Here is a 16,143-nt window from a genome sequence, read left to right as displayed (position 1 = left end):
CCAGAAGATCATGTTGAAAAATTAATGCAACTATGGGTGGAAATAAATGTGGCATTCACTGAGACGTTGCATAAATAATGATGTGTGTCATGACCTTAGACACTGGATCAGTATCATATGAAAATGAAATATAATCCAGCTGTTCCCAGAATGTGACATTAAGAAATGTTTAAAGACAGAAGAAATGACTAAATACACAACTCAGCCTTTAAAACCTGTTTCTAAAGCGTAGGACAGTGACACAGGCCATCACCCAGCAGGACTGTGTCATTCCAATGTGCAGGACAGCATTTGGCCAGTCATCCCTCTCAGTGCACGGAGCACACTTCTGGAACTCTGCCAGCAGAAATCAAATCTCAAACAGAATTGAAGGTGTTTATATTTAAAGTTAAGCACTGGCTTAAGCAACAGCAGAGACATGAACATTAATGAACACAGCTCATTATCAAAATACACACCATTTGACCATGTTAACATCCAACTGATTTCGTGTTTTAATCTTTACATTGTGTTCAGTTGTCTGATGAGTCACTGTATTTATTAATTTAGGGCATTTATTCATTGTATACATTGTATTTTATTGTATTAAATATATTATTTTATAGTATTCAAAAGCCTGACCAGGGACAAAGACCGCAAATTAGCTGAAGCTAGACATCTTAATATGTTTGTTGTTTATTGTTCATTTGCATGTATACAAGACAATAAAACATAATAATAATAACAATAAAAGACATGCCAGGGAAGCCAAAAACCAAAGTGGTTCATCGTGGGCCTCCCCAAAATTTAAAATAAAGTATTTGCAATGTCTAGTAAGGATATACAATCATAATCATAATATGCATCACATTTTCCCTTTGGTGGCAATGCTGTACGTATCATCCCTGTTAACCCTCCGGTATCCGGGTGCGTCTTTTACGTACACTTTGCACTTTGTTTTAAAAAACTTCATATTATTTTTCACAATTTAAACAAGGTTAGAATTCAAAAGTTGTTCATTTTTGCATGATCTTTAAAATTCTGGCCACCAACTAAAATTTGCACATAGTAAACAAAAGAAAATTACAAGACTAGCATCTGTCTCCCAAGTGTGCCTAAAACGCACTGTTTCTTCCATTTGATCTGTATGATTAGGGCTGACCTTGATTTTCAAAAATAAAATCAAATTAGAGCAAAAAAATAAATCAATATATAATATTTAATAGTTTGATTTATAGGTGTGCGTTTTACGCACACTTGGTGACAGATGCTAGAATTTTTGAACATTTGACCAAGCGCCAAAAATAATAATGCAAATTAACCGATGTTGGAGTTAATCATTGACATATGCCAGGATGAAAAAATCAAATAATATGTGATCCACTTTTTATGTAGTACATTGAAAAAAAATTTTTTGTTTGTTTTTTGCATCCAACAATGGTTTGTTTACATTACAAATGCAGCATTTAAAGGGTTAAAAAATGACAATTATTGAGTATTTGGTGTTTTTATTTACGGCTCAAGTTGATGAAATAGAAAAAACAGTGTAAAAGAATTCAAAACAAACTGTATGAAAAATTTTTTTGACATTATTTCACAAGTGTGCCAAAAATGGTACACTTGGTGCTTAGTAAGGGCCTTGCTGGACAGGATACCGGAGGGTTAAATAAACATTAAATAAATAAATAAATAAATAAATAACATTTATTTACCCAATGTACCGCTAAGAGTGAGGTTTAACATTGATAACAGTAACTACAACATGTCTGAGACAGAAACTGAAAACACTGATCATCTTTTCTTCTACAGTATGTGTTTGATAATGTTTTCAGAGGATTTACAGGACTAACTATCAACAAAATCCTACAAGATACAAGACAGTAATATAATTAGAATCAACACGAAGGAGAAAAAGACAGATGCAACAATGACGAACTGAACACTCATGGCAAGATTTTCACCCATACAGTGAAATGGAGAAAAATTAGAATAGAACCCATGTTTTGTGTTTGTAAAAGGACGAAAGGAAGGGAAAAAATGAAGTGGTATTTAAAGACATCTGGAATAAAGAAATTATTTAAAGTTTTTAATTTCTGTTTTATTGTTAATAATGTTGAAGTGCTGATTTTTAAATTTAATTTTGTACATTTTAAGTTCGTTTCTGTTTATTGTTGATGTTGTTCAAGTTCTTATTTTTATTTTATTGTATTTTATTAGTAATTGTAAACTGTCCTTTTCAATAAAGTTTTGTGGGGAAAAAAAAGCCATCCATAGCGGGTGTTATTGTTGTTTTCTGCTGTCACCACTAGATGTCGCTGTTCCCTGATTTCCTCCGCTCAGATAAACATGGCTCAGCAGTAAAAGTTAAGAGGGAATCACTTCCTGGTCAGTGCAGATCCGAGGCGAGCCACTGAACAATTCTCGGGGTTTATTTGAAGTTTTTCGAACCAAACGTCGGATAATTCCATCCCCGGTTCTGAGGAGACAACATGGCGACCACCATCAGCACCCAGCGGGGACAGGTACACCCGGGTCCGGGCTCTAGGCTCCGGGTTGAGGGTAGAGAGAGAGTAGACAGCTACGCAGTACTAGTAGTGGGACTAGTTAATCAACACGACTAGTCTGTCAACATAAACAGACGTTAAATAACGGTGTTTAGCTCCTCATCAGAGTCTACCTCTGTTAGCTAACCTGCTGTTCAGTCTGGTTAAGCTAAATGACACTAGCTTGAGGATGTTTACATAAGCTAACGTGTTTAATACAGCAACTAGATCAGATAATGTTAATGAGTGAGTAGATTAAATACGGATTTTAGCTCAGTAGCATTATGTAAGAAGACTATTTATTTAGCTAACATTTAGTTAAAGAGTTGTGTCCATTAGTCTGGTAAATAAACCACACTTTAAAGAAAAGTCCGTTATAAATATTTTGACATTTCGCTAATAGCTTATCTCTGTGTGTTGTTTGGATGTGTCTATTCAATCATGTATAAATCACTTAGACTTACTAAGAAATGCTAAAATCTGGCCACTTTATTTGTTGATTCAAACATCACAGCTAACCTAGCTTAGCTTAAGCTTCGATCACGTGAGGCACAGTGAGCCAATCACATCAGCTCCCTGACGTCGCTAAATGTCTTAATGTTGACGACAGTTGGTCTGTGGTTCAAAGTGGATTCATCAGCCCCAGTGGGAGATATTAGTGTCATGTGTAGTTGTTTTTTTTAACCTTTTGGTTTAGATGAAAAGGAAGAAAAAAAAAAGGCGTAAAATGGATGTGCATGATTGGTTCGTGACAGACTATAGAGCTGCCGTAAATGGGCCTCGCTTGTCGCAATATCTGGCGATCGTGTTGTTAATGAGTCACTTAAATATGTGCGTGATGCAATGTGGGATGATTTTTCAGTGGAGTCTTAAAAATCTTTTTGGTGAAGAAATGATGTTAAAAGTCTATGATGCCCATTTCTCTTGCACTGAAAAATAGATTAATTTGCTCATTTTATCAGCCAAATTTATGAAACTGTAATGACCCTTCTAAAGAAATCGTTAGAGATACAGATTTAAACAGATATCTCCAAACATTTTCATTGACATATTTCCAAGAAAAATCCAATAAAAAAAGTATAAATTTTTGCTGTGTTTTTTCGTCATTATACTGTCTTTATTTTGTTCTTTTTCTATATGTTTTACATGTTGTGTATGTAGATGAAAGTTGCAGTGAAAATGAATGGGTCTGATTTAGTGAATTGCATAAACAAAGAAACATAAAAGACACAAAAAGAAGATTTAGAGTCAACATAAATGATGAGCTTTATACAGTTTAGAACATGTAAAAATATGATTTTATTATATTAAAAGATTATAATAAGTCAGAAAAGGCTTATTTTTTTGCTGAAGTGATAGATGAAGAAATCAGATGAATAAATTCTTCATAAAAGAAGAAAATGAGATGAAAACATGATGTAAAAGACACAAAAAGTTTGTTAAACAAATGATTCAGTCATCTCCAAAGCATGTAGCCAATGTTACACAATAGAACCAAATAAACAAATGGAATGATCAGAGTGAGACATTTAAGGCATTAAAGGTGGATCGAGTCATTCAGTGTCACACACACCAACAGGCAAGAGGCAAGAAAAAGTTCCATCTTTTGAGTGGACGAAGTGATTTGTAACGGCATGTGTTTGTGGATTCAGGTGTACATCGGGGAGCTTCCTCAGGACTTCCTGCGGATCACCCCGACCCAGCAGCAGCAGCAGGTCCAGATGGACGCCCAGGCAGCACGACAGCTGCAGTACGGAGGTTCTATCGGCACCGTGGGCCGGCTCAGCATCACTGTGGTCCAGGTAGGCACAGGTTCACTTCAGCCTCCTATGGAAAACTTTACACATAGATAGATAGATAGATAGATAGATAGATAGATAGATAGATAGATAGATAGATAGATAGATAGATAAAATGTAAAAAAAAGTTAACAAAATAGGCAAGAAAGTGAACAAAAATAAACAAATAAGCAACGAAATGAACAAAAACAGCAAAACAACAAACAATATTAACAGAAATGGACAAAATAATGGAAAAAGTCAGATTATTTGATTTTGAGTAAGATTACAATCATAAACAACAAAATGAATTTAAAAAAATTAACAGAATAAGGAGCACAATGGACAAACATAAGCATCAAAATGAATAAAGACAAAAAAAGCAGCAATATTTGTGAAAAATGAACAAAATGAGACAAAATTAATAAAAACCTTAATCAATATAGGCAAGAAAAATGAAGAAAAATAAACAGTGGACTATACTTATGGAATACAACATAGTAGAATATAAACATATATTAGAAAATATGGAACAAGATAGTGTCCAATAAAAATATACAAAAGTGGACAATAGATATAGTAAAATAAAATGGAGATATAACAAGGTAAAGGTGCAACATTAAACTGTAATGTGCAAAGTATTGTGTAATTTTTCAGTAAGATGAAGGTGCATAAATAACATTAAAATTCACATGGTTTTAGGACTGGAGTACCTTACACCCATACATTTACATGTTGTAAGTTATAAAAGTGTCTGTTTCTGCATCACCATGTTTGTTTCCATTATTTAAAACATAATTAAACTCAACGTAGACAAAAATCTACAGCAAAACGTATTGAATTTATCACCTGGTGAAGTCACGGTTGATTGTTTCGTTTCAAGGCCAAACTGGCGAAAAACTACGGCATGACTCGGATGGACCCGTACTGCAGAATCCGACTGGGGTATGCAGTTTATGAAACGCCAACCGCACACAATGGAGCCAAGAACCCACGCTGGAACAAAGTGATCCAGTGCACGGTCCCTCCTGGGGTGGACTCCTTCTACCTGGAGATCTTCGATGAGGTGAAGAAAAGGCACTCACACTTCTGTCTCTTAGTGACTTATGTACTAAGATTACACACACTCTTTAAGAAAAGATGACATAAACTCCAGAGAAGATGGAAGTTAAATTAATAAAGGAAGCAATGAGATGTAACACAATTCATTCACAGTCTGAGCTTCTTTTTGTGTCTTCCATCAAACATTGGTTTTATTATTTTCCTTTTCTTGTATGCTTTTCTGTGTCTGATGAATGTATATGTGTTTCCAGAGGGCGTTTTCCATGGATGACAGGATAGCGTGGACTCATGTGACCATCCCCGAAGGCCTCAGAGAGGGCAGCGTGGTGGACGAATGGTTCAGCCTCAGTGGAAGACAAGGCGACGACAAAGAGGGCATGATTAACCTAGTCATGTCCTTCGCTGTGAGTGCACGTACTCTGACCTCAGTAAACAGTGGATTTACCCTTTTATCAGCATGTAAACACAGCTTACATACTTCTGGAAACTTTTACTCTTATTATTTTACATTGAGGTGTATTTATGTTGAAAGGCAGGGTGTTAAAATCTGCCATAATCTGCTATTATTCTATTTCATTTTATTTTTTAATAATAATGAGGCCTGTTTAATAGCAGTTAATTTTTAAGAATAGAACAAATAGTTCATCAGAATGATATATTACATTTACATTTATGCATTTGGCAGATGCTTTTTTCCAAAGCGACTTACAGGGGAAGATTAACAATTAAGCTCTCTCTGTCTTTACTTCTTTTGTAAAGCACTTTAAAATAACCACAGTGAACCAAAGTGCTGTACAGAAGAATAAATAAAAAACCAAAATAAAAGAATAAAATGCAAGAAGAGATTAAAGACATAAAACAGCTGTACAATTAAAAACAGTGTTGTACAGAAGAATAAAAAAGCAAAATGATAGAATAAACAACAAGAATAGATTAAAAAGACATAAAAACAGCTGTACAATTAAAACTGGTTAAATAAAAATACCAAGTAGAACAATAGAATAAACATAATAATACAATAATATGATATATTATATGTGTGTGTACATATGTATACAAATACACATATTAAAAACACTATTAGAACTATTGTTCACAGCAAATATTTTGGCTTGTTAAGGAAAAAACATAGATGTTATTGATTTAAAATTACAATTCACCCAAATGTCTTTCACCAGGCCATGTTTTTGCATCAAAATTATTATTATTAATTGGTTTTTTGCCTCTGAATTGTCTTATTTTAGTCCTCAAATTCAACATCAAATACTCAACGTCTAAAAAATTTAAGTAACAGCCACTTTCTCTGTCTGGTAGATTAGAACAGCAATTTGTACAATATGTACTTGACAGTGTTAATAGCCTAATATAATTGACTAATATAGAGAACAAATGTACAGATAATGCGGTCACTTTAAAGGCAAAGACAATGAGGTTAAAACACTGACTACTGAGCTGATTCAGACAAATATGAACTGTGGAGTTTGTTATAAATACAAAATCTCTCATTTTCTTTAATTACACAGAGGTTGTTGGTTTTTCCACCTCTGTTCTGTGCAGTGGTTCATTACTGATGGTTACAAGGACAACGTCTACAAAGATTGTTCACAGTTTTGTGAAATCGTAAATGTATTCCTGTTTTTTTTACTGTTTGATGAATTTTTGAAATGTTAAAAATGTGTCTTTCCTTCTAATGGTCCATATTTTGATGGTTTATAACATGTAAATGGTTCCAGATATCAGTCTAGTTCCTACTGATAGAAGTCATATATGGACTTTGATTGGATTAGTTGAGTTCTCCTCCAGCGAAAGTCCCGCCCACTTCTATTGTTAGATTGATGTGCATCCAGACCACAGGACTGGAACATAGAACAGAACCTGACAACCTCACACATTCAACTGGGATTGATTTTTGATAGAACATGACGCTGACATACAGGGACACTGGAACTGTTTTTAGGATAAACAGGGTGTAGTGAGTCACTTTCCTTGGTTGCTTATGTTCCAGGACATGTTGGTAAAACTTAGTCCTGTTGATGTGATTGAACAGTATCTTGGTGAACAGTTTGTCATTCACTGAATTTCCCAGAGTTCCTCAGAGACATTGAGCTCGGGGGTGGGAACAGCACTACGACAACAACAGTGGGTTCTTTTGGCAGATAATACGTCCAGCTCTTGACAATTGTGAACTCCACAAGTGGAGGAGTGTTTGGCGTTTTAGCCGTTTCACACTGTTTCATTGTTGTTATAGAAACTCGAGCCAGACGGCGATAATGTCCTAAACCCCGCCCTCTGCCTGTGTTTTTTTTTTTTTTTTTTTTTTAATCTTCCTCTTGTGTTCTGGATGTTTCTGGGCATTGACCTTCAGGATGTGGGGTTGTGGTTAAGTCCTACCTTCACCATATCAAACTCAGTCTCTTCTCTCATCTGTTTCAGCATTAGTTTGACTTTAGCGTGCGCCTCAGCTGTTGTTTCACCTTCTGCTGCTGGGATCATTGTCTTCTGTGCAGATTTAAAACCCGTCTCTGTGTTCTTGTCAGTCTCTACCAGCTGGAATGATGACTCAGCCGGTCGTCCTGATGCCGTCGGTGTATCAGCAGGGAGTTGGATACGTGCCCATTGCAGGTCAGTGACATGTAGAGCAGTGGTTCTCAACTGGTCCGGCTTCAGGACCCATGATCCTCCCTCAGTGACAAGACCAGACCCAAACTGACAACAGTTAAACTTCTCAAATGTATTTAATAAACACATGTTGTGTTTTGAACCTGACATAATACAGAAGATCACATTATGAAAACACAGAAGACTAGTTTAATGACAAACCAAACTGACCAGCAGGTGGCGATGATAAATATGGAAAGATTCCCTTTAATATTAAATTAGGTCCATTTGAGCCAAAACTAAAAAGTCAACTCAGGTAAAAATTAAAAGTTCATTCAGTCACTTATTCAAGAATTAAACACACTGAGGTTTTTGTCCAGTGAAGGTAAAACCACATCTGATGGAGTCATCGATGTGGAGGAGCAGCGGCTCTACTCTGAGCCCCTCCCAGATGGCCAAACTCCTCACCCTGTCTCTAAGGGAGACCCCTGCCGCCCTGTGAAGGAAACTCATTTCCTCCGCTTGGATCTGCGATCTTATCTTTTTGGTCACTACCCACAGCTCCTGCCCATAATACTTATGTTTTGTTTCTTACCTGTACTTTCTAATATGTGGTGTTGTGCTGCTTCTGGAACCTTCATTTTCTGAGGGATCAGTAAAGTTCTAGCTAATCTAATGTAACATCATGTCCAACATCATCTCAGTACAGACTAGGGGTGTGTATTGGCAAGAATCTGCCGATACGCTACAAATCACAATACTAGGATCACGATACGATATATCACGATACTGTTAAAAAGGCGGTTTTTTTTATTGAATTTGTTTCTTTTTTAAAAGATTATTTCCTGGAACAATGGAATTACACCAGAAATCTGCACAAATACTGAACACGTTTTTATTTGATCACACCAGGATCTAATGCTGTATCACAACATTTTCCTCTGTTAAAACTTAAATTATGTTTTACAGACATTACAGTTTAAGATCCTGTTCAACTGTTCATATTCTATTCGTTCATAACTAACATAACATTATTTTTGTGCAATCCCAACAAAAGAACTAACTAACATTATTTAATAAAATAGTGTTAAATAATAGTGAATAAAATAAAAACAAAAAAGAAAAACTAAAATGAACCTCCACATTATCTGCATTTCAATAAATACCTTAAAATATCGATACAGTACTTTTTAATATCGATACAGTATTGTGAAATGAAATATCGCGATATATTGCAGAACCGATATTTTCTTACACCCCTAGTACAGACCTGTGCACCTCCGTGAACTCAGTGTCCAATAGAATTGATGCTGTTCTGAAAAAAACCCCACAGATTTCCACTAAATACTGACATGAGGGCAGATTTCCTCCTCTGGTAAAGAAAATGTTGAAGGATTCAGAGAGCTCTGTCATTAAGGTCATGAAGGACTGTTCAGACACACCCACTGAAGTTATCAGGTGTTTCTGTTGGTGTAAACGGGCTCAGTGGCGTCCTCTCTGTGTTCCAGGAGTTCCTGCCGTCTATAACCAGGGCATGGTGCCCATGGCGGTGCCGGCCACCATGCCTGCCGCCGGGGGCCCGGGCCCCGTGTGCAGCGAGGAGGACCTGAGGGCCCTGCAGGACATGTTCCCCAACCTGGACAAGGAGGTGGTCCGCACCGTGCTGGACGCTCAGCAGGGAAACAAGGACGCTGCCATAAACTCTCTGCTGCAGATGGCTGAGGAGCTTTAACTGCAGCCGTTAACGCGGATATGCCAACACACACACACACATGCATGCACACATCCCACTACGAACAGTCTTGATTAACAGAACGGCCTCCCTCTGCGTCCCTCAGAGGGCGGGGCATGTGTCTCCGCCCACCGTCCACCGACAAAGACGTCCGCCTCCTGTCCCTGAAGGTCCAACGGTCCACCTTCTGTCTATCCGCTAAAACCGCGCTCGGTCAAACTGACCCTCGATGCTCAACACTCCTCACCTCCGCTTCTGGTTGTAAGTGATGTCAGTCTCATTGTCTCCATGGTAACCGTGGACGCTGAGCGTAGACGCAGACCAGACACAGACCACAGGCCTCGACCGACCCGCTTCAGTGTCTGTAAGAACCCGTTTCTGTTTAATGTAGATGTAAAATTCTTTGAGTTCAGAATCTGAGAATTCTAGAAGTAATAAATTATTCTGTGGTGACGAAAAACAAACGAATGAAGAAACGAGCGCAGGTTTTATTGTGCAGCTCAGCGCAGATACAGCGTATCAAACAAAAAAAAAACCCTTTTCACTGTTTTTATGTAATTTATTTACAATAAGTGAAGTGATGTTACGAGTTAATGTCCTGTAGAGTCACATTTGAAAATAAAATATCTTTAAAGTTTCAATAAAGACAGTGTGATCACGAGCAGAATGAAGAAGTGATGAAGTCAAGACGTTATTTCAGCTCAATATTCACTGAAGTGAAACCAAAACACTTTTATTTACACACAGACAGTAGCAGCTGATTTTAGTTCAATTCTGTTTTGAGTCGACACATTATTTACTCACATAGATACTTTTTTGGGGAAAAAAGTCAAGGTATTGTTTTGGCTTCTGTACTAATATACAAGCTCTGAAACGTACAAAAAGAGTGAAACTAGAAAGTGTTTCTCTCTCTAGTGGCTGTTTGGAGGTTGGATTCAGAACGCTGGACGCTCCATCGTCTTCTCTCATTCAACTCAACACAAACATATTCATCGTAGGCGACAGGAAACACCAGGGTTTATTTACTCTGACTGACACGTATTAGATAATCTGTTTAATTGCCCTTAAATTGAGAGAAAAAGAACATTCCTTTTAAGTTTTTTTACATGGTTGATGAAAATGAAAATGAAAATTCCACCAGTATTCCTGTTTACATGAAGCATCACACACTCCACAGTTTCCCACTGGTGACACATGTTCCATCATCCACTTCTCCTTCCCTCCATCAAATACTGTCAACGGATCAGTATTTATTCATATCTTAAAACCTGCTGATATTGTCCATCATTATGTTTAACAGTAGCAACACAGTCTGGATCAAAAAGAAACAAAAAACACAGTCTCCATCTGGATTTAACTAAAGAAATAGTTCAGATCCTTCCACTGGAAAACAATTATTCAATTATTTATTAATTTCCTTCATTATTCTCCTCATTTTTAAAACGATTTTATTCGGTTTTGTCCCTTTTGTTGTTTATTTTCATCATTATTTTTCTTCATTTCTGATCATTTTAATTATTATTTTCCCCAGCTTTAATTATTTCATTTATTTTCTTAATTATTCTCCTCATTTTGTTAATTATTTTGTTCATTTTTGTTTATTGGTTTGTTTTTGTGATTAGTTTACTCATGAAAGTCTTTTAAAAAATATTTAAATACTTAAAAGTCACTGATATACCATTTTTATAAATGATCTTCCTCAGATTAAATGTGTTAAATCTTACATAGTTTGATAAAATGAATGTAAAGTAAATGACCAAAATGCTGGTTATCTTATGGTTTCAAGATATATGATACAGTATTATTCCACATATATGTAGTTTTTTGCTCAATTTGATGATTATTTTCTACATTATAAATTCTTTTTTTTTTCCATTGCCTTCATTTTTCTCCATTTTTCAAGATTTTTATTCATTTTCTTCACTTTTTTTCATTTTGTTGATCATCTTCCTCATTTTATGCATTATTTTATATTCATTTATGTTTCCTCCAAAAGCGGGACACACACAAATGTGATGCTCTCTAAACATGTCCAAAAAACTCCTCATAAAACCAGAATATTGTCTGCATATCCCACAGGTCGGATCATTACCTAATCCAGAATGTGCTGTTACCTGTCGTCGTCATGGTAACAGAGGAACATTAATGTCCATGTAAACATCAACCACAGCCTCAGACAATCATCACCTGCAGATACATATCCTCATTATTTACACCGTCAGACACAAATACACAACTAGAGTTTCCCAAAAACAACTAATGAAGACATGACAAACACACAAACACACACGGTTCAGACTCAGAGGCATAAAGCGCAACTGTTGGAGGTCTGATTATGAGATAACTGATCCAGATTCTTTGGTTTTCCAGACACTTTGCAGCACTTTCCCGCCAGAGAAAAACACTACATAGGCAAATAGATGAATTTTCTGGTAGTGTTTTTTCCCTGGATGATCGACACCAATGACCTTCACTGTAATAATTCTAATAATCATGGAACAACTTTCTTTATGAGAAGAAAAATAAGATGGATATTTATGTTTTGTATTAGTTTGGCGCTTCTTGCAGAGTTGTATGTACAGGTATTTGGTCTTGTTTTTCAGTATTTGTACCTGTTGAGCTGAGGTTTAATGTGCCGTCTGCCACTGTTTGCATTAAAGAGATGTTGTTTAATCGACTGGTGTCAAAGTACTGATGTTGAACCCAGTGTAAGTATTTAAACCAGGGGCCTCAAACTCATGTTCTTTCAGGGGCCACATTCGATTTGATCTCCAGTGGGCCGGACCAGTAAAATAATAGCATAATAACCTATACAGGGTGGGGAAGCAAAATTTACAATGAACATTTAGTTGTTTTTTCTCAGCAGGCACTACGTCAATTGTTTTGAAACCAAACATATATTGATGTCATAATCATACCTAACACTATTATCCATACCTTTTCAGAAACTTTTGCCCATATGAGTAATCAGGAAAGCAAACGTCAAAGAGTGTGTGATTTGCTGAATGCACTCGTCACACCAAAGGAGATTTCAAAAATAGTTGGAGTGTCCATAAAGACTGTTTATAATGGAAAGAAGAGAATGACTATGAGCAAAACTATTACGAGAAAGTCTGGAAGATACTATTAAAGAAGAACGGGAGAAGTTGTCACCCGAATATTTGAGGAACACTTGCGCAAGTTTCAGGAAGTGTGTGAAGGCAGTTATTGAGAAAGAAGGAGGACACATCGAATAAAAACATTTTCTATTATGTCAATTTTCTTGTGGCAAATAAATTCTCATGACTTTCAATAAACTAGTTGGTCATACACTGTCTTTCAATCCCTGCCTCAAAATATTGTAAATTTTGCTTCCCCACCCTGTAAATAATGACAACTCCAAATTTTTGTCTTTGTTTTAGTGCAAAAAATCCCATTAGATTATGAAAATACTTTTATAAACTATCCAAACAAAAAAGATGTGAATAACCTGAAAAAGCTGAAATTTCTTTAGAAAAATAAGTGCAATTTTAACATTATGCCTCAACTTATAATTTCTTTATGTGCATTATGAATCAGATCTACAAAGACACTAAACACTTAGTAACGGGCAGAAAAGTGTTAAAATAGTTCAAATTGTGCTGAATTTTCTTTAGACATTTCAGGTTGTTCATATTTGTTCAGGTCAGGGCCAGATTAACGCTTCATTGTACCCTGGGCAACAATATTCAAGGGCCCCATCATCACAACCCCAGGATCCCTGTAATCTGGCAAAATACAGAATAAGTTCCAGGAATATATGTAAATATACCCCATACTTCAATATCTAACTATCATCAAATGCATTTTGATGTACAAACGTGTAGATGCTCGTAGAACTACAAGTGCACCACTATAGCCTCTTGTCAAGGCCACTCACTTGCATATGATGATATGAAAACAAAACACATAAGCATCAGTATAATCTAAAATTGATCCACTACACTACGTTCTTTAAATTTTTAGCTTTTTTAATGTCCCTCTCCTTTTTTAATTTTTGTTTGGTGCTCCCACTTAGCTGCTTCTCCATGTTTGCAATGTTTTGATTCGCGTACGTCGCGTATGTGGCTTAGTTCTTGACGTCTCACATCCCGCTCAGTGCACGCACGTTGATTTGCATCACCGCTGATTCGCTTTTTGGACTGACCAATGAGGAGAGGGTCTCAGCTCACGGTCACAGACAGCAGGAGCAGGGTCTCTGTGCAGTGCAATGGCTCCAGGCAGCGGACAGTTTCATTTATAAGCAAAAGATAACCAGATATTTTCGTTATGCCCGAGCTACCCAGGGCCCTTCAGAGGTCGCGGGCCCCTGGGCAATTGCCCAGTTGCCCATATGGTTAATCCGGGCTTGGTTCACGTTATTCACATTTTATTGTTACAGGATAGTTTGTAAATGTCAGTATTTTCATAATTTAATGTTATTATTATTATTTTTTTTAATTTGAAGTTGTCATTATTTAGAGACATAATGTAATATTTTTTTCACATCAAACCGAAAAGAAAATCTGCAGTCATTCTTTTTTGTCGGCTCTTCTGCTGTTATTATTTGACTGTAGATCATATTGGTCTGTTTGTGGAACCTGAACTAAAATGAGTTCCACAGCCTTGTCTGTGGAATTTTTGCACTTCGCACATTCATCCCATGCTGGATTGGAACCTTTGGTGGGCCGCATTTGGCCCCTGGGCCGCATGTTTGAGACCCCTGATTTAAACGGTTATACTAGTGTGGAGACGTCTCCTCTGTGGGTCTGAAATGAATCAGTCCAGATGTGATTCAAGTGTGGACTTTCAGCTTTAATTCAAGGGCAGTGCTGTCGTCCAGGGTATACGGTGGTATACGGGTATACCTACTGATTTTTCAGTCATCATTGCATATACGCTCTTCTAAATCTCCCTATTGTGCACCACTCAGTTGTATCTTTTTCCCCTAGGATGGTGAAGCCATGACCCGCCCTTCTCTGCCTCTAATTAGCTCATACTCGCTGCCTTCACTGGTTAGATTGGTTAACTTTAGGCATGAGGACTGATGAGCCAATCAGAGGCAGAGTAGGGCGGGTCATGCCAAGGAAACTATTGCTAACTAGCGCTGTCCACCTCTGGAACCTGATTGGACACCTCCTCAGGTGACAGTGCCACGCCAGTTGATTGACAGGTCACTGCAGGTCTTGTTGAAAGGTGTGCAATTATTGGAAAAGCAAATGAGAAAGGTAGAATAAACGCCTTTTAAATTGATTGACACATATTGAGAGAACCTACTTTCATGGAATACATAATTCTGAGGTAAGTTTTAAGGTGGTTTCAGAATGAGTCACTGTTTTAAACTACTGACCGTATGACTGCACATTATTAGAGAGATGTTGTTGCCAATAGTTAAACTGTGAGAGTAGGGTAACGTTATGAAAGGCTAACGCTATGAAAGGCTAACAATATGAAAGCTAACGTTATGAAAGGCTAGTTATGAAAGGTTAACGCTATGAAAGGCTAACGATGTGAAAGCTAATGTTATAAAAGGCTAACGGTATGAAAGGCTAACAATATGAAGGCTAACGTTATGAAAGGCTAACGTTATCCTATGTTTGCCTCATGTTGAATCCATTTCCATTCATGCAGCTGCTTGTGTGACCAGTTAAACCTACAAACTGCTCCTGATCAAGTCATGATCATTTTATAATGGTGAGCAAATACTTCTGATGGATTTTTGAGTAAAGTAAATAGAGTAGACTGACCAGTCACTGTTTTTTAAAACAGGGCGGTTTTCTGGACTACGATAAAAAAAAAAAAAAAATTGAGGGTATACCCACTTCTCCATGGACCACTTCACCACTGTTCAAGGGGTTTAACTAAAATATTGCGTCAATCATTTAGTAGCTAATTACAACCATTTTACACATAGTCCCTTCATTGACAGAGGCTCAAAAGTAATTGGACAAATGAACCCTTTCAAACATGAATTCTGAGAATCTTAGTCAAGATTAGTTTTTCCTGTTTTTATTTCTCTTTGGGCATGAAAAGAAACAATGCAACTGAAATGTGTTTATGAGCTTATTTTTCATGGAGTTACAAAAAACATATTTATCTAAACCCACTTTTCGTAGTGTATGGTTCATTTCTTTGTGTATTTGGACCCTAATAGTTCATACAGTTTGAATCTGAACCCTCTAGCTCAGGGGTGTCAAACTCATTTTAGTTCAGGGGACATAGACTAATATGAAATAAAGTGGGCCAGACCAGTAAAATAATATAAATAATAGGATAAAAACTTATAAATAATATCAGCTCCAAAGTTTTTTCTTATATTTTTGAGTGAAAAAAGTCCAATTCTATAATAAAAATGTTTACATTACGAACTGTACTTGAACACAACACACACAAATGTGAACAACCAGAAAAGTCTTAAGAAAACTAAATGCAATTTTAAGAATATCACACCGTA

At 36.7% G+C, this 16,143-nt stretch overlaps 1 protein-coding gene across 1 annotated transcript; it reads left to right on the top strand.

Annotated features, from left to right (window-relative positions):
• The first annotated feature begins 2,284 nt into the window (after positions 1 to 2,284).
• tollip (toll interacting protein) lies at positions 2,285 to 11,010 on the top strand. The gene is made up of 6 exons (XM_030125566.1): positions 2,285 to 2,501; positions 4,175 to 4,324; positions 5,184 to 5,366; positions 5,614 to 5,766; positions 7,900 to 7,984; positions 9,469 to 11,010. Exons 1-6 carry the CDS (start codon positions 2,469 to 2,471, stop codon positions 9,690 to 9,692), a joined length of 828 nt encoding a protein of 275 aa, XP_029981426.1. The 5' UTR covers positions 2,285 to 2,468; the 3' UTR covers positions 9,693 to 11,010.
• Positions 11,011 to 16,143: the final 5,133 nt, after the last annotated feature.

This window comes from Sphaeramia orbicularis, chromosome 3 (assembly GCF_902148855.1).
Source record: "Sphaeramia orbicularis chromosome 3, fSphaOr1.1, whole genome shotgun sequence".
Taxonomy (NCBI): Eukaryota; Metazoa; Chordata; class Actinopteri; order Kurtiformes; family Apogonidae; genus Sphaeramia; species Sphaeramia orbicularis.
This window is presented reverse-complemented; position numbering and strand designations above follow the sequence as displayed.